The 22,573-nt window shown below is 37.3% G+C and overlaps 1 protein-coding gene across 2 annotated transcripts in view; it reads left to right on the top strand.

Moving 5' to 3' along the window:
• The window catches only part of ABCD3 (ATP binding cassette subfamily D member 3), a 74,043-nt gene that overhangs the window by 46,623 nt on the left and 4,847 nt on the right, over positions 1 to 22,573 (top strand). For both annotated transcript variants that reach the window (XM_040471029.1, XM_040471031.1), the window contains 13 exons: positions 56 to 198; positions 3,484 to 3,553; positions 5,596 to 5,665; positions 5,755 to 5,852; positions 5,965 to 6,056; positions 7,643 to 7,734; positions 7,816 to 7,891; positions 8,020 to 8,083; positions 13,502 to 13,579; positions 13,686 to 13,751; positions 13,848 to 13,937; positions 14,413 to 14,532; positions 20,766 to 20,870. In XM_040471029.1, coding sequence (XP_040326963.1) covers positions 56 to 198; positions 3,484 to 3,553; positions 5,596 to 5,665; positions 5,755 to 5,852; positions 5,965 to 6,056; positions 7,643 to 7,734; positions 7,816 to 7,891; positions 8,020 to 8,083; positions 13,502 to 13,579; positions 13,686 to 13,751; positions 13,848 to 13,937; positions 14,413 to 14,532; positions 20,766 to 20,870 — 1,164 coding nt within the window. The remainder of the gene's footprint in view (positions 1 to 55; positions 199 to 3,483; positions 3,554 to 5,595; positions 5,666 to 5,754; positions 5,853 to 5,964; positions 6,057 to 7,642; positions 7,735 to 7,815; positions 7,892 to 8,019; positions 8,084 to 13,501; positions 13,580 to 13,685; positions 13,752 to 13,847; positions 13,938 to 14,412; positions 14,533 to 20,765; positions 20,871 to 22,573) is intronic.

A 22,573-nucleotide genomic window follows, 5' to 3' on the forward strand; every position in this document is an offset into this window, starting at 1 on the left:
TGAATGTATTATGATATCCTTAAACTTTGTATATTCTCTCTTCCAATAATAATAGGGCCCAGCAAGTATGATGGCCTACTTGATTGTTTCCGGGCTATTTCTAACTCGACTTAGAAGACCCGTTGGTAAGATGACAATAACTGAGCAAAAGTATGAGGGAGAGTATAGATACGTTAATTCCCGGCTCATCACCAACAGGTAAGGAGCAATGTATTAAAGGAATTTAGCTGTGGGGCACCTGGGTGACCCAGTCAGTTAAGCGTCCGACTTTGGCTCAGGTCATGATCTCATGGTTCGTGAGTTCGAGTCCCACATCAGGCTCTGTGCTGTCAGCACAGAGGCTGCTTTAGATCTCTGTCCCCCCTCTTTCTGCCCTTCCTCTGCTCCCGCTCTCTCTCTCAAAAATAAACAAACATTAAAAAATAATAATAATCATTAAAAAATGAAGGAATTTAGCAGTATTAAAAATGTGTTTTTATGAATATTGATGTCATATAAGTTAACTCCAAAAAGTGTGGTAGACAGTGTTACTAAAATTGTGTTTGTGAATTTCCCTCTTTTGAAAATATACATTATGAAAGATAATCAGTTTTATACAAGAGTAATCTTCCACATTTCTAACTCTTTTTCTTAACTGTGTAGTATCCTTGGTTCACCTCTTCATATCTTTTATTGACTAATTTTCTGTTCATTTCACTTTAAACATGCTCAAAATATAATTCAAATTCTGATTTACTTACAATACTTCAAGGAAAATTCTATCTCAGCTTATCCACAAATACTTTTGAGACTGTTTGGAATTCTTAGTAATTCAGTCTTCCTGCATCTGTCTCTATTTTCCTATTTTCCAGATAGTTTCCAAAATAGGAAGAAAAAGCATTAGGCTTTGGAGCCAGCCTGACTAGTTTCAAAATCTGCCTCCTCCATTTACCAGTTATATATTATACAACTTTTGGCAAGTTAGTTATAGCTTCACTTTTCTTGTTTATGATAGATAATATAGGGCTGTTGTGAGGATTAAATATGAAATATATACAAAGCTTCCAGCACAGGTTTTGATATGTAGTTTGTACTCAGTAAATTTTCTCATGTATTAATGTATGTATGTATTAATCTGTCAACCTTACCTCATTTTGAGAATCCTGATCTTTATTTAGTACCCCATAAGCATTTACAGACTTATTCAGAATACTTTTTTTAGGGGCACCTGGGTGGCTCAGTTGGTTAAGCGTCTGACTCTTGACTTCAGTTCAGGTTATGATCTCACGGTTCGTGGGCTTGAGCCCTGGTCAGGCTCTGCGCTGACAGTGTGGAGCCTGCTTGGGATTCTCTCTTTGTCCCTCTCTTTCTCTGCCCCTCCTCTGCTTTCTCTCTGTCTCTCTTTCTCTCTCTCTCTCTCTCTCTCTCTCTCTCTCTCAAAATAAATAAATAAACTTAAAAAATATTTTAAAAATATTACTCTTTTAATAATTCCCTCTTCCTTTATTTCCTTGCATTGCTAAAATGGTACCAATGTTAAATAGAATTTTGTGCTGTAGGGAGGCTGAGGAATAGATGATTGGTTGAGTAGAGAGGTGATTTACCAAGTGAATGGAAGATGGTATCAGCTAGAATGCTTTCTTTTACAAGAAACAGAAAACCCTGGCTCTTCTTTTATGTTCTCTTGGCTCAGCCCTCCTTTGTACGTTCCTCTTTTCCTCAGCCTAAGTTTTCTTGTGATTACAAGATGGTGAAGCAGTTCCAGATGTCACCAGCACTCCTCCCCTGTAAAAAGTCCAGAAATCAGAACAGGCCACCTCTTCACGAGAGCAGGAAAACTTTCCCGGAAGTCCCATGGCTGACTTTGTTTCACCTCTCATTGACCAGAATTATCACTTACCCATGTCTGAAGCAGTCACAGTAAAGTGATTGCCTGAGACCAAATGGAACTCATTCCTTGTAGATAGATAACTAAGAGAATTGGAGTTCTCTTAGGAAGAAGGATGTGGAAGAGAATTAATGGTAGATGCCCAGCCATAGTATTCTAGGATGTTTTTGCCCTTTCAGGTTTTAGATTGGGGCTAAAATGACTCAGTGGAATGTTCACTTTATCTTCCTCCATGGGCTTAAATGTGCAGAGGAGGTAGAAGGAAGTGAGAAACTAATTATAGGTATAGAATTGTTTTTAAACTGGAACTCTGATACCCTGGGGCTCGATATGATTGTGTCAAGGAAATGGTGAAACAGGTCAAACGTGATTCATTTTTATACGAAGGTAATTTTACTTGAAGGGGCTGAGGCAGGAGCTACCTTGTTTTTATAATGGGAAAAATGCAGGTACATTTTGGAGTAGAATATGCAATTCACATACATTTTTAAGGGAAAAAGAGACTTTAAGGAAATATTGGGTGTTTATTGAAGGCTTTTCAACTCTGCCCTCTAGACTCCTATGTAAATCTTTACTTTCCTCTGCTGTAAGAGCTACTTTTCTGGGAATGTTTACATCATACTGATGTATGGGAAGACTAGACTTGAGGGTCAGGTATGGTTTACAATCTTATCTGCTTGACTTGCTAGCTGTATGACAACAGATTTTCTTAACTGCACTGAACCTTTCTTCATCCGTAAGAATGCCCTTTTTCTTCTAGTCAAGATTCTTGTGGCCCTTATGGACCCATTCAGTCCAGCTCAAGAAAAGGAGAGTTGTTGTGAGGAAATGGTGGGGTTCCCAGAATAAGAATGACTGTTCAGCTGGGCCTCCTGGAAGCTGGCACTGTGAAATCATTTGGAGTTGGTTTGCTTTTCAGTCTTTCAAAGGCTGCATGTCATGGCATTGCTCAGTAGCTTCTTCTACCTGTTATTTATCCTCTCCCTCCTGTGTGTAGGGTCTGTACTCCATTTGTCATCTATAATGGCTGTCCCAGCCCTGCTTTCCTATATATCATAGCAGCTTCCTTCTTATTTTTTATTAAAGAAATTAATTAAATTTCTGAGGACTCACCCGGCACATCTTTTCCAACCAGGCTTACAGGTGGCATATGCAACATATGGCTGCAGTTCAGTCTGTGATCCGGTTAGGTGTGTGTTCCTGTGCTCTCTGGTCAGCTGAGCTTGGAGCAGGATCTCCAGCACAGAACTGTGGCAAGACACACCCATTAAGCCTATAGTCTTAAGTGTCCACTGAAGGTTTTTTTTAATGTTTATTTATATTTGAGAGACAGAGACAGAGCATGAGTGGGGAAGGGGTAGAGAGAGGAAGCTACAGAATCTGAAGCAGGCTCCAGGCTCTGAGCCATCAGCATAGAGCCCAACGTGGGTCTCGAACCCACAAACCGTGAGGAGATCATGACCTGAGCCGAAGTCATATGCTTAACCTGCTGAGCCACCCAGGCACCCCCTAAATGTCCATATCAATAAAATATTCGGTCATCAAATACTCTATTTCAGTTGTTTTTCAGGCATAGATAATATTAAAATTAATTACTAAATTATTTTCTTTAATAGTGAAGAAATTGCCTTTTACAATGGAAATAAGAGAGAAAAGCAGACAATCCACTCAGTCTTCCGAAAACTGGTAAGATAACATGCTTGAGGCTCGTGTATTTATGGAAAGATTATTTTTGGCCCGTGATTATCTGTATCTATAGGTATATATCTTTAATCCTTAAGCTATTCACTTTTAAACAGCTATGAAGTATTTTTATGCTGTGTTTTCATAAAAAATATAAGAATAAAAACTATCCTATTAGTGTATTAAGCCTCCCGTTACAAACATTATTTATTTATTAAAATAATTGTCAGTGTATTTTTAGAGATGCACAGGCGTCTTATTTAGAGATAAATTCTTTGGTTTCTGTAGCATTCTTGAAGATATTATTATGATGATTATTATTTAGAATAGGGGTCGGCAAACTGTTTCTGTAAAAGACAAGATAGTAGATCTGTAGCTTAGGCTTCTTAGACCCTATGGTCTGTGTTGTACCTATTCAGCTCTGCCCTTCAAAAGTAACTCTACACTCTATGTAAATGAGTGGGTGTGACTGTGTTCCAGTAATACTTTATTGACAAAAATACGTGGCAGGCTGCATTTGTACTTTGGGCCATATAGTTGGTTGACACTTGATTTAGGGTTCCAAACATTGTTTCTTGTGAAAACTGTACATACATCAGTTCTTTTCTTGCCATTTGGAAAATTTGAATTCGAGGAATTTTATTCATTCATTTAAAAGATACTGAGTGCCATCTAGGTGCCCATGCTTGTTCCAGGTGCTGGTAATATTGTGGACGTGACATACAAAATCCTGCCTGTAAGGAGCTTACATTTAAGTGGAAGTTTGTGAAATTAAGTGTATATTTGAAGTGATTTAAAAAGGTTAAGGAAACTCCTTTTAAATTCCTTATTTCAGAAATTGGATTTTTCGCCTTACTTATATTTAACGTGACTGAACTTTGATAGTGCTTACTGATAAAATGCATTTAGGGTAATTTTTCCAGGGAACTGCTGCTGTTCACCAGCTCACTCTTTACATGGCTTGCTTATTCTTATCCTTAGATTTTAGCCCCAAAGTTAACAGCTTATTGTGCCCTTGCCTTCTCTGGTTAGTCTATGTGAAATGGCCTTCCCGATTTAACGATCTGTTTCTTTAAAAGCATATATTGCAATTTATATTTATCTTATTTGTTTTCTAGTTTGTCTCTTTCATGAGGATGTAAACTCCATGAGCTCAGGGACCTTGTCTGTTTTATTCACTGTTGTATCTCCAGCATTGAGCATAGCATATAACACATGGCATTTGGTGAATAAATGTTCCAGTCATTGTACTTTCACAAGAGGTAGTAAGCCACCCTGACATGCATGGAGTGAGCAAGTTAGTCACAGAATAGAAATATCAAGGAAGATGGTATTCCTGGCCAAGAGAACAACAGAAGGAAAGCCTTAAGACAGGAACATGTTTGAGGAACCAGTATTTCTGGAACTCAGAGAGGAGGAGCAGCTTAGATTAAATTTAGGATAGAGCCCAGTGCCAGATCATGCAGGGCCTTGAATAATCTGATAAAAAGGCAAAATACAAAACATTTTTAGATTTGTTATTTTAAGGTACTGCATTTAACTGAGATTAAAGCTGCAGACTAGGGCTGCGCAGCATTGATTACATTAGCACTTGGTTCAGATAGAGTGTAATATGATTCTTAGAGAAAGCATAGACCAGATGTCTCCAACTAAAGCAAAGCACTGAGTGCCAATCTAAGCAGCTAGTGTTTTACCTAAATTAGCTCATCCTTCTGTTTTGTTGTTGTTGTTTTAGTTATTGATCATTTTCAGCATATATGTATCTGACCATATTCTGAATACAATATTATGTGCAAATAATACCACATTATCATTTATATGTGATTTCCATTCTGTTTGCATAAAAATGGTTTCATAGAGTATTTGTGTGGCATCTACTCTGTGATCAGCACTGCGCTCAAGACAATGTGATGTACAGTGTAATCAGAGATCGTAGGCACTCTAAATATTCATGGAATAAATCTTACAATTTTTTTATTTTTAGGGTAGATTCATATTTTTATATACGTACAAAATACATATATTTTTGTTTTTGCTTCTGCCAGGTGGAGCACCTACATAATTTCATTTTGTTTCGGTTTTCTATGGGCTTCATTGATAGCATAATTGCCAAATGTAAGTATGCTTTAAAATGGATAGTGGAATGAGATTTGTGGAAAAAGTGAAGTGTTATTAATGTTTCAATCCTAACTGTTTTGTGTCAGATCTTGCCACTGTTGTCGGTTACCTGGTTGTCAGTCGTCCTTTCCTAGATTTGTCTCATCCTCGACATGTCAAGAGTACACATTCAGAACTTCTAGAGGTAAAGTATTAGTAACCGTTGTCATAATAAATGGAAAATTTCAATATAAAAACAAAAGCTGATTTTTAGTCTTAGAAACATAAGTGAAAACCAATATTTATTTCTTTTTAAGGATTACTACCAAAGTGGAAGAATGCTTTTGCGAATGTCTCAAGCTCTGGGTCGGATAGTTTTGGCTGGCCGTGAGATGACGAGATTGGCCGGGTAAGTAAGATTAGTAATGATGAACAAACAGTTGCAGAGAAGTTTTAAAACTGTGTAATACTTAATGATTATGCCCAGTTGAGGTTAAGATAAGGGGCAACGAAGTCCCGTTTCCTACTCCTGGAAGCTGATTTAGGACCTTTAAAGAAGATTTTTCTCTGATAGTAAACTTTTCATGTTTGCTTAAGACAGCTGTTTTGAGCCTTCAACCAGGTTAGTGGTTCTCAAGCTGTCTGCTCTACGGACACTAGTATTCGATAAGTTGGGAAATGTTAAGTCATGGCAATCTTTTCTTAATTTACAGAAAATTAAGTTAATGAAGAGAATTTTCGCATTTGAACTTTTTTGTCCTTCTCTGTACTTTTTTCCCCCATAGGTCTTGTTACTGGCAACCTAGCAAAGGATAAACACAGATGCAGTTGATTTTAATGGGTAAAAAGTAAAAAGTCACTTCGTGGTGTCTGTGGCTGCAGTTGTAAATATGGTCATACTGTTAGGTGAAGTTGTTCTTAGACCATAAAATGGAATTAAATATTTCAGTATTTTAAGCTCTAATATAAAGGGCTTGGTATGGTGTAAAAAACACCATCATGTAAAAAGTACTTCTGAAGAAATTGGATCACATCGGATCCTTCCCAGACCTGTGACCCATCCGCATGTTTCTTCTTTATTCTTCCTTATCTTCTATGGCAGTTTAGGGCTTCATTGCAAGATAGAGAAGATTGTCTACTGCTATGAGGAGTCTGTTTCTCTTGAGAATGCGGACACTCTTCTTGCTTATTAATAACTTTTCTCATGTCTTTATGGTTCATGGTAGATGGGGTGCTTCTGTTCCTTTGGAAGGTTTCTGCTTGATTTTCACTCTTTTGATTCTTTGATGCAGATTGCTTTCTCTTTGACCATCATGTTATTTTTATTTCCTCAATGTCTTGGCGTTAGCTTTGATTTCTCTCTATTGCCACAGTGATTTCCAGCTAATATTAACACTTCATCTTTTCTCCCTTTTGAAGTAGGAAAGAGAGGAATCTTCTGTATTTGTCCATGTTTATAAAGGAAGGTAGCAGGCATTTTGGCATACTTGTAATAAATGCCTTCCTCAGACGGAGAAGCTAACTATACTTGGCATTGTAGCTCATTCTAGCAGGAACTTGGTCCATACTTCCTATGTCTAAGGAATGCACTAGTACTAGTCCTTAGTCTACTAGTCTAGTATCTACTAGAAACTTCCTTAAAATTCTAGTGGCATACAACTTTCTTGTCTCACCTGTTAAAAGAAGTAACTATGTGTTGAGGTGGGGATCCTATGAAACCTCTACCCTTATCCTGTTCCTGTTGTCCTACTGAAACATAATAAAGCATGCATACACTATTAGCACTCATACTTTCTGATGATAAGACTTCTTCTTTTAGGTTATTTCATTTAAACTAAATTATAATTTTGGAAACTTGAGTTCAGTTTGAATAAGTTTTGAAGTTACACAATGTCATATGTCGTTACATCTCAAATAAATAACAAAAATAATAGAGATATGATGGCCTTTGGAGTTTTCATTAGGACTTTTTTGTGTGTGTGTGTTTTTTTTTAGTTTTACTGCTCGGATTACAGAATTAATGCAAGTACTAAAGGATTTAAATCAAGGCAAATATGAACGCACCATGGTCTCCCAACAGGAAAGGGGTAAATATGAATGCACTGGGCCATATAGTTTAAATTTTGGCTGACATAATGTGGTGCTTTAATACTTATTTTCCACTTAAGGTATTGAAGAAGGAACACAAGTCATTCCCTTGATACCTGGTGCTGGAGAGATCTTCAATGCTGATAACATTATAAAGTATGTATTGAAAAGTTCTTTAGCACCATAAACATTTGCTAACTGCATAATAGCCTTTCTCTTTCAGCTGCATTTGCTTAGTATTTAATGTAAAATTTTAATTTTTTTTTTATCAATTTCCTCTGTAGATTTGATCATGTTCCTTTAGCAACGCCAAATGGAGATATCTTGATTCGAGACCTTAATTTTGAAGTAAGTTTTTAAATGATTGTATAAAAGCTTAGATCAGATTCAGAATGTGAAATGGAAAACTGTTTTCTGAATATTTAAAATAACTGTAAGGCTTGTCTTAGTCTCTGAATCCGCAAAATTGTTTTAAAAAGTAAGTCTTTGAAACACTTAGAAATCTATTTTTCTTAATTGTCAGAACTTTAAAGTTTCCTGTATTACTATGAAAAAATCTTTTGCAAATGAAGTCTGTCTCAAGAAAGCGATAGAAGGTATAGTTACTTGTAATCTCTGGTGAGGAATGAATATTTAAACATGCAATATAATTTTATTCTAAGTTAAAAAAAAACTATGGTGTTGTTTTGACTGTGCAGGAGGGTCTATACCTATACAAACAAAATAGAGAATTTGTTATAACTGAAAACATGGAAGAGCAGCACAGTAGCACTGCAGTAACATCTCATGCCAAGTGAATAGTGCTGCTGAGTCAGTGTGGTCTGTTAATCAAATGGGGATATAGCAGATGCTATTAAAAAGAAGAAGCAAAGATGCGTAGTTTTGTGATTTATAAGACATTCCCAGACCTGAGGAACTATAACTATTAGGTTATATGTCTGTTACGACTTTATGAATAGTTCAGATCTGAAAATCTTGTTGATTAGTAACAAATTCCTATCATGGAGGCTGTCTCCCCAGGTCTAGATATCATTTCTCTAGAACAACACTGTCCCATTGAACCGTCTGCAGTGATGGAAATGTTCCATGTTTGCTTTGTCCAATATAGTAGCCACACTTAAAATTTAATTTTAATAAGTTAGATCTTAAATAGCTACACGTGACTGACCTAGTGGCTACAATATTGGACAGCACAGCTCTAGAATTCTTCTCCACATGCCTACATGAGTGGCCTTCTATAATTTGTTTTATGTGGAGCGTCTTTTCAACTACTTTCACTTTAGAAATGTCTGATAGTTGGGGCCCCTGGGTGGCTCAGTCGGTTAAGTGTCTGACTGCGGCTCAGGTCACGATCTCATGGTTTGTGAGTTCAAGCCCTGCATTGGGCTCTGAGCTGTCAGCTCAGAGCCTGGAACCTGCTTCAGATTCTGTGTCTCCCTCTCTCTGCCCCTCCCTGCCCCTCACTTTCTCTCTCTCTCCCTCTCAAAAATAAATAAACATTAAAATAATAATAAAAAAGAAATGTCTGATAGTTGATAAAATAAGTATCATTACTGGATTTGTTTTGCAATTGTTATAATCTTCAGCAAGTTTTCGATTTTGTTCCTCTTAGTAATGTATATTTTTTAAGTACATCCCCACTTTCTTTTTAAGGAACTATAAAAATGAAAAATGTTAGCTATGCAAAGTACTTTGAACTTATTTGACAATGAGTATTATATACTACCATATTTATTTTCAAGCCAGGAAACACAAGAATACATAGGGAAAGTGTAAATGTAATTGGTAAATAATGAATGACTCCCAAGTATCCCAGAAGTGTCTCATTTAATTCTTGGTGTGCCAGTCATTGTGGTGTGCTCCCTTGGCATAGTAGGTAGCCACCTACCTGGCTTGATTTCAGGGATAAAGAAGAGCTCAGAACCCCATTTTTGTTACACCAGGGTGAAGGAGGGCCATGGGATTTCTCCAGTGAAGAATCCTCTTGGCCCTTTCTCCTACTTTCCCTCACTTTGTCTTGATGCAGAAATAGATTACACCAACAATACAGATGTATACTTGATTAAGCATAGTGAGAATGGATTTGGGATCTATACGTACAGATACACGGAATAGAAAAGATCCCGATTATTGTCTGAGGTATTACCTACTTTGTCACATGGGTATCATGCTAAAGGTGTCACTCTCTTTTTAGTCCTGAAGCCCTTCTTTTTAAAGTCCCTGCGTTTGGACTTAATAAACTTCTGGCTAGTCCCTATAGCTTCACTTCTATAGTCTCAGAAAGACCATTACTTTTTGCTCTTATTTTGGTTTCACTTGGAAAGTCTTTTGAGTCCCTAGTTATGCCCCTGCTTGTGTTTTACTTTGTGACCATGTTTTGTAGGACCTGTGATCTCTCCTGTTGATTCTTATTTTGTTTTCTCTTCCAGTGGAAACTGTTTCTTTGACTTGTGCTCTTTGGGCCTAGTGTAATATATTCCTCTTCTGTCTCTCTCTGAGTTAGGTGTTTTAAGTTAGACTTGGCTTTTTCTCCTTTATTTCTGTCATTTTCCTTAATGTAGCCTTCCTTTATTTAACAAACATCCTTTACTTCTTTGTAACCTTTAGTTATTTTCTACCCATTTGGCTTACATGAAAATAAGGATTCCTTTCTCCTGAAAAGAGGCATAATAAAACAGACTTGGCCACCAAAAAATAAATGTTTAATGCTTTATGATTATTTTGTCTTTTGGTTCACCTAATGACAAGATAATATATACCTCTTTAGGATAGGGGATTTTATCCCTCATTCCTTTATAAACTCCCCCACCACAGATGTATTTATCCATTCAGATGTAGACTGAAGAGACCCTCAGAGATTAAAGACTTGTGGATTATAATGTAGGCATTAAAATAGTACTTTGTAAGTTACTCAGATTTTTACTTTTTTAGTAAGGCACATTTATAATGTTTGAAGAAGCCTGTGAATCTTCATAAGCAGCATACTTTTGTATATTCTCTTTTTTACTTAAATAAATCATATTTATGTGTGTAACTGTTTTTGATGAAGTCTTATATCTGGGGGAATATTTTATTGGTAAAAATATAGTGGTACAGAGCACTTGTTGACCCCTTAAACCGATCCTGGAACCTCAGTAATTATAGTGTTATTAAGAACTTCGTAACTATAAAAGGCCATAAGTGAAAGTTACCCTTGTGTTTTAGTCTTCATTTAAGCTGGGGTGGGGGGATATTTTTATAAATCTTTACCATGGAAAAATTATCGCTGGCTTATCATGACTGAGTCATAATCGGAAGTTTGCCCACCATTACCAAAAGCCATGGGGGTAAAGTTATGGCTGAATCCAAGACATTTGAGCATAAAAGAGTGCTTACAGATGTCTGTAAGTCTTATTATTATTTTTACATGTCATTATAAATTTGGTTTTTGGATTTCCTGGCATATTGCACCAAATAGAGTGGAGAAGTATTGGATATCAGTGAAAACCACAATGAACAGTTAGGAACAGAAGAAGGTCTATATGATTGATATGACTCAACGCGTAGTAGTGGGGAACCATTTAATTAACAGCCCTGAACTTTAGGAGCTCCTAAGGAATCACCATTATAGTAAAGTAAAATTACTATATATAATCAGAAATATTCACTATATTCAGTTTCACAGGAAAAGGTAATAGGTAATTCCTTAGGAAGTCCATCAAAAAGATTCTTTAAAAATAATTTCTCGGAAAATGGGATAGTTCATTTTTCTGGAAAAATCATTCAGTATAGTTCATTCTCTAACACTGAAGTACAGAAGATGTGGTATTTTATTGTAGATCAGTTATGTGGTAGGCTAGTCATTCTCAACCATTTTTAAAAAGAAGCTCATTGTTTTGTTACTGTGGTAAAATATACATAACGTACAATTTATCCCTTTCTACCATTAATTTTTTTTATTGTGGCAAAATGCACATAACGTAAAATTGACTCTTTTAACCATTTTTTTTATAAACAGTTCAGTGCCATTAAGTTCATTTACAGTGTTGTGCAGCCATCACCACTAACCATCTCCACAAATTTTTATCGTAACCAACAGAAACTCTGGACCCATTAAACAATAATTCCTGATTTCCCACTCTCCCCAACCCCTGGTAACTACTATTCTACTTTACGGATATGACTATTCTAGGGACCTCATATAAGTGGAATCATACAGCAGTTGTCCTTTTGTGTCTAGCTTATTTCTTGAAGTTTCATCCATGTTGTAGCACGTGTCAGAATGTCCTTCCTTTTCAAGGCTGAATCCTATTCCATTGTACGTATAGTCTACATTTTGTTTATCCCTTCATCCTTCTGGGTTGCTGCCACCTTTGGCTGTTGTGGCTAATGCTGATGGCTCTGTGTTTCATCAGAGTAAAAGGCAGTCCTTTCAGTGGCTCCCAGTGCCCTGTAGGATTTGCCTGCACTGCTTTCCACCAACCTCTTACTTCTCTCAGCTCTTTTCCTACTACTCCTTCCTCCCTCTCAGTTTTCTCAACCTCTTTTCTGTTTTTTGACAAGGATACGTACATTCCTGCTTCAGTGCCTTTGAACCAGCTTTTTGTGGGTAGGGTTAGGCTAGAGCAGTCTTCCTCTAGATAAACTCTAATTTACTCCTTTCAAAGTTGCCCAGTTGTCATTTCCAATGAGTCCTGGTCTGACCACCTTAAAAATGTAACCTCCCCTAACTGCTTCCAAATTTCCTTACCTTGGTATATATTTTTTTCCATAGCACTTATTTTCTAAGATACTATTTAGTTTACTCATTTATTGTGTGTATTCTTTATTTTATGTCTCTCCCACTAGAATGTAAACTGGTACGGGCAGGTTTTGTTTGTTTTGTTTTTTATTCATTAGTGTAGCTCCATTACCTAAAGCAGAACCTGACACTGAGCATTCTATAAGTATTCATTCAATTAAGTAATAAGAACATAAGGCCTCAACAGTTAAAAAAATTTGTCAAAGGCAGGTTCCACAGCTAGAGTAACCCATACCTTTGTTGTCTCCTTTCCTGCTGTGATACATTGCTCTGTAATGTTGTGAGCTGAAATTCTAACCCAGGTTTCTAATTCTTCACAGGGTTGATTAACACTTATATGAGACCATAAGCTCAGAACTTAACCACTCTTGATTACGTTTTTTTCATTTAACTTTACATCATTGCAGAGCGATTTGGTGGCACTTGTAAATATTAATAATGCATATATACTTCTGAGAATCTGATCTGTATAGAAACATTTCTCACCAATGCATAAATTCACTCACTGATTCCAGTTCATTGCAGTATTATCTAAAAGAGCAAAGCAAAATGCAAAAGACCTAACAAAAAGGAGGTAGTTAAATAAATCAGGGTGCATTCTTAGAATGGAATACACTGTAGGCATTTAAAAATAGAATGGGAGGAATCTGAGTATACTGACTTAGAATATTTGTGATATATTATTAAATAATAACATATAGAACATACATAGTATGATTGCTTTTTTTTTTTAAAACATATACACACATACTTGTTTTCAAGAATTCTCAAAATTTATAAGCGGCAGTCATTGACTTTTAAATGAAAAAAGTGAGTAAATATTGACAGTAAACAAAAATGAAAGGTCAACCAAACCCTCCACTGCTTCTACCTATTATCACATTTATAGACAAACTAGAAAGCTTATCGTTAGCAAAGAACAAATTGACTCCAAAGAAATGTTCACTGAGTATATATTCCCTATTAATTCATGGACTGATTTTCAGGTTCGATCCGGGGCCAATGTTTTAATTTGTGGTCCAAATGGCTGTGGGAAGAGCTCACTTTTCCGTGTTCTTGGCGAAGTAAGTACAAATTGGCCTCAAGATATTGTAGTCTTCTTTTGCCATACAATCTACTACATGGTGAAATTTATAATTGCTCCTCTCCCCCTTCCTTTTCCTTTTATAGTTATGGCCTCTTTTTGGAGGACGTCTAACTAAACCTGAGAGAGGAAAGTTATTCTACGTTCCTCAGGTAAGACCTTGTTTATTTTGTAATCTTTGATTTAAAGATCTTTTCATTTATTTTTAAAGAATTCACTTATAATGATTTTTGCTCTGCCACTATCAGAGACCTTATATGACCCTTGGAACACTTCGAGACCAAGTGATATATCCCGATGGAAGAGAAGATCAGAAAAGGAAGGGGATATCTGACCTAGTAAGGAAATGCTTATGGACTAGACCTACTGGAAATCCTCCATATCAGATTCTTTATCTTAATCAGTTAAGCATTTTAACTGCCAGGTAGTTTATCCTAGCCTGAAAAGCCTTCTAAAACCTTGTCATTAATTATAACTTTCCAGGTTGAGGTAAGATGTTAACTACTTTGCTTAAATATGGTTTGGTGAATTTAACCTTGTCTTTAAACTATTACTTTTTTTTTTTTCATTGCCCTTATCTTTTAATTATATGCAATAGTGTTATTCTCTTTAAGCTACCACAAATGTCAAAGTTAGCATAGATAGGAAGTAAAGGATTTAGGGCTATCTTTGTGCCACATTCTTTTGTGAAATGTGCCCCTTTAAGTAATATTGGCAGTAGAATTACAGAGATTCTAGTTTAAAAAATAAAGCAAGCTAGAGAATGTTGGTTTACATTAAGTGTGATTTAATCTTTAATCATTTTGCTGAAAGGTACTAAAGGAATACTTAGATAATGTCCAGTTGGGTCATATCCTTGAACGTGAAGGAGGCTGGGACAGTGTTCAGGATTGGATGGATGTCCTCAGTGGTGGAGAGAAACAAAGAATGGCGGTAAGTTACTCTTGGACTACATTGCATGACAGGGCAACTGATTGCTTAGGGTCACTCTTACAGTCCAATATTTTGATTAATCAAGGCGCACAGTTTTATCTTAATCTTTTATTTAGTAAGTATTGTTGAATGGATTAGTTTAAATGATAATAGAAATGCTTGAAAATATATAACTTGCATGTACATTTAGAAGTCTGAAAAATCCATAAATTTTCTAATTATATTACTATTAATTCATTGGGGATTAATTAAAGTTGGGGAAACTTTCCATCACATTGATCCTGGGTTATATGGTAGTCCAAGATGTCTTCTATCTTTTTCCTGTTGACCTCTCACTGAAGCTGTTCTTTCTGAAATATCAGAAGGTAGTAGAAATCATCCACTCTAACTTTGTTCCCACTTTATTCGGTTCCTGCCCTGCCCTCTACCATTATGTGTGTCCTGGTTTCAGGGCTCAGTATCTGCTACCCAAAATTATTTAGATTTCTTACATTTTCCTAATATGAAGAAGGGTTTGCAAGGAACTGTTTTAATTTTGTGATTGTCTAAACTTATTCCTGATCAAACTTGACTACAGGACACTGCATATTAAGAGTGATACCTTGAGTACTCTGTTAAGAGGGATAAGTTTTAAAGAGTCATTTTCTAACCCTGCATACCATAGTTTGCACAGATCCAGAGGAATTTTTTTTCCAGTGTTAACCTTGTGGAAATTAGAACTGTGGCTAAGGAAAAACAGTAAAAGAAATGGCTTATTGCTGAATTGCTTACTCATTATCTTTAGATTCTATTCTCCCTTTTCTGTTGCCTCCTATTCCCTGATACTGCATATTATTTTTCTCAAAACATACCCATTCTATATGAACTTAATAGTGATTTGTCTGGCTAGTGCTATAGCATAAGATTAATTGATAGAGTGAAGAATGAGTCATAAACAAAAGAAAAGAGATGTCAGCCACACTCAAAATGGAAATTGGGTGGTAGGAGTGAGAATTTGAAGTGATTGGGGTTTCTGGAATCAATTTAGTAGATGACTATAGAAATAACTGCAAGTCAGTAGAGCAAATTTAAATTCTTGTTACCATGACTTCAAAGAAGATGTCCAAGATTCACAAATGGACACAGTATAAATCCAGAGAAAGAAAAATAAATGTGCTGAACTAAGAACTCTATGTGTAGGGTACAGAAGGGATAGTTCTTCTTTGAAGATAGGACGTTCAAGGTCTGGAGGAGTGAGAGAATATGTTAGGGAGAGGACAAGGACCAAAGAAGGAGCCCTGTAAAACCAGATGAGCCACTCTGGAGCGCCTGGGTGGCTCAGTCGGCTAAGCGTCGGACTTCGCCTCAGGTCATGATCTCACAGTCTGTGAGTTCGAGCCCTGCGTCGGGCTCTGTGCTGACAGTTCAGAGCCTGGAGCCTGTTTCAGATTCTGTGTCTCCCTCTCTCTCTGACCCTCCCCCATTCATGCTCTGTCTCTCTGTCTCAAAAATAAATAAATGTTAGAAAAAAAAATTAAAAAATAAAATAAAACCAGATGAGCCACTCTAGAGTTGGTTGGGAAATGGAGGAGCTTACCCATGACAGGGCTGCATGACCAAGCCATTGGCAGGTGTGTTCTGTGTAGACCAGTGTTTGCAGAACTGACTGTGAAATTTAAAACCGAGCATATTGCTTTGCTACCTTCAAAAGGTTTGTGGGGAGAGAGAGAAGGCTAATGCAACAGATGTTGATGTTGGTGAAGTTGGGCGAAGAGTTTTTGTGTGGTCACTTTACTGTTCCTACAGTTTTGGGTAGGCTTGAAAATTTTCAAAGTAAACAATTGAGGGAAGAGAGGACATAATTTTTATAAGTTATAAAAATTATAATTTTTTAGGAGTAATAAGCTTGAAAGGTCTAACCACCCCAAACAGTGAATCTGTAAGAGTGATGGTTGGTATAAACAGATGAACCAAAAGAACTTTTGGGTAAGGAAAGTCACATTTAAATTTGAGGGAATGGAGTAATACCTTTGAATAAAGGGAGGTCTGGTGAACACATTTCTAAAAGTTCCTTGAAAAATGTCAGTATAAATGTAGGGAAATGAGATTATTATTCCATGATCTTAGTGAAAAAAACCTTAATTATGGTATAATTTTCACAGAGTTCACTATTAGCTGGGAATCTACTCTGTGCAGGCACTGAGATAGGTGCCTGCCCTTGATAATTGAGTGAGGAGATACAGATATTCTCAGCTATCTCACACACAAGGCAGTCTTCAGTTACAGCTGTAAGGAAGGTGCACTGGGATAACACGAGGGAAGGATTGGTTTTGCATGGCAAACTCTATCTAACTCTCCTGACAACCCTGTCAGTTAAGGTACAGACAAGGGAAAGCCTTGCAGGCTACTGAGTGGCAGAACAGAGATTCAAGTGCAGGTGGGTCTGACACCAGAATTCTTGCTCTTTTTTTTTTTTTTTTTTTTAAAGTTTATTCATTTATTTTTGAGAGAGAGAGTGGGAGCGGGGCAGAGAAAGAATCCCAAGCAGGCTCCACACTGTCCTCGTGGAGCCTGATATGGGGCTGAAACCTATGAACTGTGAGATCATGACCTGAGCTGAAGTCAGATGCTTAACTGACTGAGCCTCCCAGGCGCCCCCAGAATTCTTGCTCTTGACCAATATGTGATACAGCCTCCAGTGTCCAAGTGGACTGTCTGTCCAGTTCCCTTCTCTCACTGTCTGTCACAGTCTCAAGTAACATCTTCCTTACCTCCCCTGCACTTGTTTGGGCCCAGCCATTACCAGCCAGGGTTGCTCTACCCAGTATCGTAAGTTGCAATATCTTACTTCTCTGATTGATAGTTATCTTTCCTACTCCTCTATTCTTGTTCTTCCTATTTAGTAAAGTTTTATTTTTAATTATGAAAAAGTATGTATGATAGAAAAGTTGGAATATTTTTAAAAGTATAAAGAAGGGCCAAAACCCCCCTTACCAGAGATACCATTGTCATAAAGTTTTTAGTGTTTTTTAAATCCATTTTTGCAATTCTTTTTCTTTTACCTAATTGGCAACTGTCTCCTTGCTTCAGATACCCTGATATTTTGAATATTGACCCCTCCCTTTTCTTATGATTGATAAGTCTCCTTCTGACTCTGCCTCCTTTCTGTCCAGTACAAACTTAATAATCCAGGTCCTGGCACATAGAAGGTACTCAGGTAGTATTTCTTAAAGGAATGAACAAATGATCCCTTCCCTTTAACTTCCTTTCCCACTTTTTGTTTCCTCTTATTACCTCAACCTCAGCCCAAGAGCAGTTGTTTGCGTTGGCGTTTGTGTACATAGGCTCCTGAGCGCAGCTGAAAGATCAGAGTGACGGGGGTTGGTACCGCCACGCTTTCATGGCTTCCAGTCTTCCAGGGGCTCACAGCATGGTCGGGCGATCATTTACTTACTTTTGCCCCTCTCTCTTATTTTCCATGAGTATCATTTATAAAGTACCAATCTCAGGCTTTCTACCCCATTGCCTACTCCATGTCTCTCTGCAGAACAGCTCAACTTCTCCTCAGAGGAGAAAGAGAAGCTGTTATGTCAGTGAGATGACAGCTCATTTTTATTGAGTGCTTAATAGATGATAGGCGGTAGGCTAAGCCCTCTCCATTCAATTCTCACAAGTCCCCTGGGGCAGGAACTGCGGAGCACCCCGTGTTTGGAGGAAGGTGAGCTATAGCACAGTGAAGTGTGCTGCCACACAAGGCTGGGGGTGAAAGTGACCACTGAGGCGTAGGCGGTGGCGTGTCTAGCTCAGGTGGCAGTACAGCTGCAGGGGTCATGGACTTATTCACGTCACCATCTCATACTGTGGGATCAAGTACTGATGGCGGAGTGGGAGAGAGACACGTGAGAAAATCTTTACACGATGTGCTGGGTGTGGTGAGGTAGGTATGCAGAGACTTCCATGGGGACACAGAGGAGGGGCATTTGTGGAATGCCTTTAGATAACCAATCCTCTTCATTGAGCTTGCACTAGGCTGCCCTGACCTCCCTCGTTCTGTCTGGAGGCTATGTCATCCTTCCTCTTGAGAAAAGCTCAGTGTCTCCATGTTTTTGGACCCTCTCTCCTCTGACTTTATCGTATTCTTTCCTTCGGTTATGCACATGTGCAGACACACACCCTGTATTCAATCTCTTCTGGTCCTTCTCTTTCAGAAAGACATTCCAGGTCTCCCTGATCTAAAAGGCAAACTCAGACTTAACCTCTGTCGTCTGTACCTTTCATTCTCTGCACAGCTGAACTTCTTCATAGTCTATACTTAATGCTTCCCCTTCCTCACCTCATCAAATAGATACAAACCCCAAGAGAGCTGCTTATGTTCTGGCCATTAATTTATCAAATATTTAAATGTTTCCTTCATGCAAATATCGAGTGTACAGTAGTGATTAAAATAATCTCTGCTTATGCAAATATACTAGCCTCGAGGAGTAGACAAAGAAACAAGACAACACACAGTTCAAAACCTATGAAGCACTGCAGAGATGTTAAGGAGTGACCCGCTTAGATTGTGGGACAGGGGTCAGGGTAGGTTTGAGGAGGTGGTCTAAACAGAAATTCCAAAGATGCGAGAAGCAGAGTGCGGTGCGGTGTTTGAGACATAAGAAAAATGACATGTGCTGAGCCTCTCTGGCCTTAGACACCTTGTATCCTGGTCATACCTTGGCCAGAATGTGGAGGTTAGAAAGTAAGTAGGAATCCGATTATGCAGGGTCTGTGGGCCATGCTAAGGAGTTTGGGTTTTGTTCTTAGTGAAGTGAGAAGTTGTTGAAGGGGTTTAAGCAGAAGAGTGAAATTCTTGGATTTACATTTCTGAAGAATCCTTCTAGTTACAGGGAAAATGGATTGGAGAGGAGTGAAAGAGGAACTAGGCCATTTGTGGTCCTCTAGGCAGGAGAGGATTGTATTCTGGGCTGAGGGCATGATTTTGGAGATGCAGTAAAGTGAATGGACTACAAAAGACTGAAGGACTTACTCGAATGGACTAAAAAAAATGAGGGGTAGGAATGTGGAAGGAAGGAGAAGAAGGGAAAGATCAAGGAGGACTCATGGCCTTCTAGGCTGAGCAGCTGTTTGATAGTGTGATTTGCTGAAATGTTTAAGATGGGGGTAGAGTACATGAATGGATTTTAAGGGGAAAATCAGATAACTAAGTAGAAATATCAAAGAGGAATATTTATATATCAGTCTCGTGATTAGAAGAGAAGGATGGGCAAGAGATACATATTGAGAGTTTACAAATGTAAATAATACTTGAGATAATGAGATTCAATGAGATCACTCAGACAATGTAGGAAAAAGAGGAGAGGACTTAGGAATTGGCCCTGAGGAACCCCAACATTTAGTGGTCCAGCAGAAAAGAAAATGCTGGAAAAGAAACTGAGGAAGCAGCCTAAGAAGTGAGAAGAAACGTTAAGACTATGGTTTCACTGTTACTTTCTCAAGAAGGAGGAAGTGGTCATCTGAGTTGCATGTAGCAGAGAAGATAAATTGGGTAAGGATGGAAAAGTGTCCATTGGTCTTGCAACATGGCGATCGTTGTTGGGGGCTGATGACCAGCTGGAATATCTGTTAGACAAAGGATCAGGGTAAATAATTCCCAGAAAATAAAATACGTATGGAAAATAAATGAGCACATGTTCAGCATTTTTGCCAATCAAAGAAATGGAAGCTGTAACGATCTTGATGTTAATTTTTACTTACAAAATTTGCAGAGCCTTTAAAAAATGAGCACACCTAGTACTGACCTCAGGGATATAAAACGGGGGCACTCAAAAATAATTGGTGGAAATAGTAATTGGCAGCTTAATATCAATTGCCATGACTAAGGTAACAGAATATTTAGAAGTAAACACTATTTGCACTTGAGCCATCTAGAGTCTGAATTCCAAGATTTGGTTACAATATATACCCTCTAATCTTGTTTAGAGAACTGTCTCTGATAGTTTAAAACTCAACTTCATTTCACATCACAGTTTAAATGTTTTGATGAACTCTTAACAGTATTTCCCATGTGTTACATTTTCCCCTTTGTTTGGGAAGACAGTAAACACAGGTTTTTTGATATTGTTTCTGTTTTGGGAAAACATTTTTTGAGTTAAAATAATTTTTGCACTTCTTTTACAAGACTAAGTGTAAATCTAGTTGAGCTTACTAGTTTTTGCATGTTGTGATTACACAAAATATTTCTTTCTGTGCTTCAGATGGCAAGGTTATTTTATCATAAACCCCAGTTTGCCATTTTGGACGAATGCACAAGTGCTGTGAGTGTGGATGTGGAAGGCTACATTTACAGTCATTGTCGAAAGGTAAGCACTTTAGGTTCTCAGTTTTAGGGTTTGTGTCATTCTTCTCTGTGTACTCTGTGTCCAGCGAAATATCTGTCCAAAGAGAAGATTTCAAGTTATTAAGTAACGAAATTACTATCAAAGAAGGATGTATCCACTGTAATAAAGATTTCAAATGATAATTAGTAGATATGAATAAAAGAAAAAGAATTGTAAATGATTTCTGTATATAATTCTTTAGCCGTATCTTAGATGTGAAACAAATAGTATATTTAAACTCACTTCCAACTTTCTTACCAAAGTTTCTTTTGGTAGCCCTTTCTTTAAGTAACTATTGAGTGGTTACTAGCAGTATATCCTAACCATTCGCAGCATTGAGTAAGTCAACGAAGTACAGGAGTCTTTTAACAACTTGTAGCTGTTCTTTGGGGGTTTATAGTATATATAAAAGGTCATATCGCATATTTACAGTGTGAATTCCTACCCATCAGTGTTGGTACTAGCAGCAGCAGCATCTCCTGGGAACTTGTTAGGATGCAGACTCTCTGGCCCTACCAAGTCAGAGTCCACATTTTAACAAAATTCTCAAATGCACATTAAGGTTTGAGAAGCATTGGCATGATGACAAAGGAATGCATGTGCTACATTCATCTTTGTAGGAAGATTTTCATTACTGATTTTATTTCTGTAATGGTTTGTTTTCTATTCTTGAATCCGTTTCAGTCATTTATAATTTCTCTATGTATTTGTTCATATAAACTTTCAGATTTATAGGTATTGGAGGTATTTATAGGTATAGTCCATTTGATCAATGATTTAGAGGCTGGTAGTTTTGACCATGCGACTTCCCCTTACATCTAGTTGTAGGCTGTGAGTCCCCACATAAGATGTGATTCTCCTATAAAGCATAGATTCCATTTAAAAGAAAAAAATTTTTATGGGACTCCCAGTTGATAATTTAACTTAAACTACTGTAACAGCAATTGAATATGTATAAGTATGAAATCAAGTATGAGCCCCTTGAACTTAGAGCTGATTTACAGCCACAAAACTAGTAAATTCACAAATTAAGTACAGACAAAACAGAGTTTCAATTTGGTAACATTAAAGAGACCTCTAAATACTGTTTTGCTGAAACCAAACCACTGGTTTAGGATTTAATTATGGAAAGATACAGTCTGAGGTCCAGATCTTATATTTTGAATTTTGTTTATGTATCTTCAGCAATTCTAACAAAAAGAATGCTTTCATTAAGTTGAGATCTGATCCAATTATTGTGGAATCATAAGAATAAATAATTTCTGAAGTGAGCTCTCAAAGATTAAATAAATGTTGTACCACTGAAATGTATTTTATTAGTAACTTATTTTGTCATGCAGTTTCTGACCAATTTGAGAACCTTTCCACGTGACATCCAAAGTCACGGCACATTAAAAGCTTTAAGTGCTGTCACTTTAAGTAATCACTTGGTACCAGCAGAAGTATAAATCCAGACTTGGGCACTTAAATCTCATGTCGAAATGATCCGGAATGTACTTAGACTAATTTTTAAAAAATTATCAAAATGAAAATAAAATTAGAACTCATGATGGAATTTTCTGGATATTCTGGCATTTACCTCTGTCAGCCTTGAGAGATCCATTTTAGGAAACTATGATCTAGAGCAGAGTTTCTCAGTCACCACTCTTCTGACGTTTTGGGCTGGATAATCCTTAGTTGTGGGG

Source organism: Herpailurus yagouaroundi, unplaced genomic scaffold (genome assembly GCF_014898765.1).
Source record: "Herpailurus yagouaroundi ecotype Mexico unplaced genomic scaffold, PumYag 77, whole genome shotgun sequence".
Lineage (NCBI taxonomy): Eukaryota > Metazoa > Chordata > Mammalia > Carnivora > Felidae > Herpailurus > Herpailurus yagouaroundi.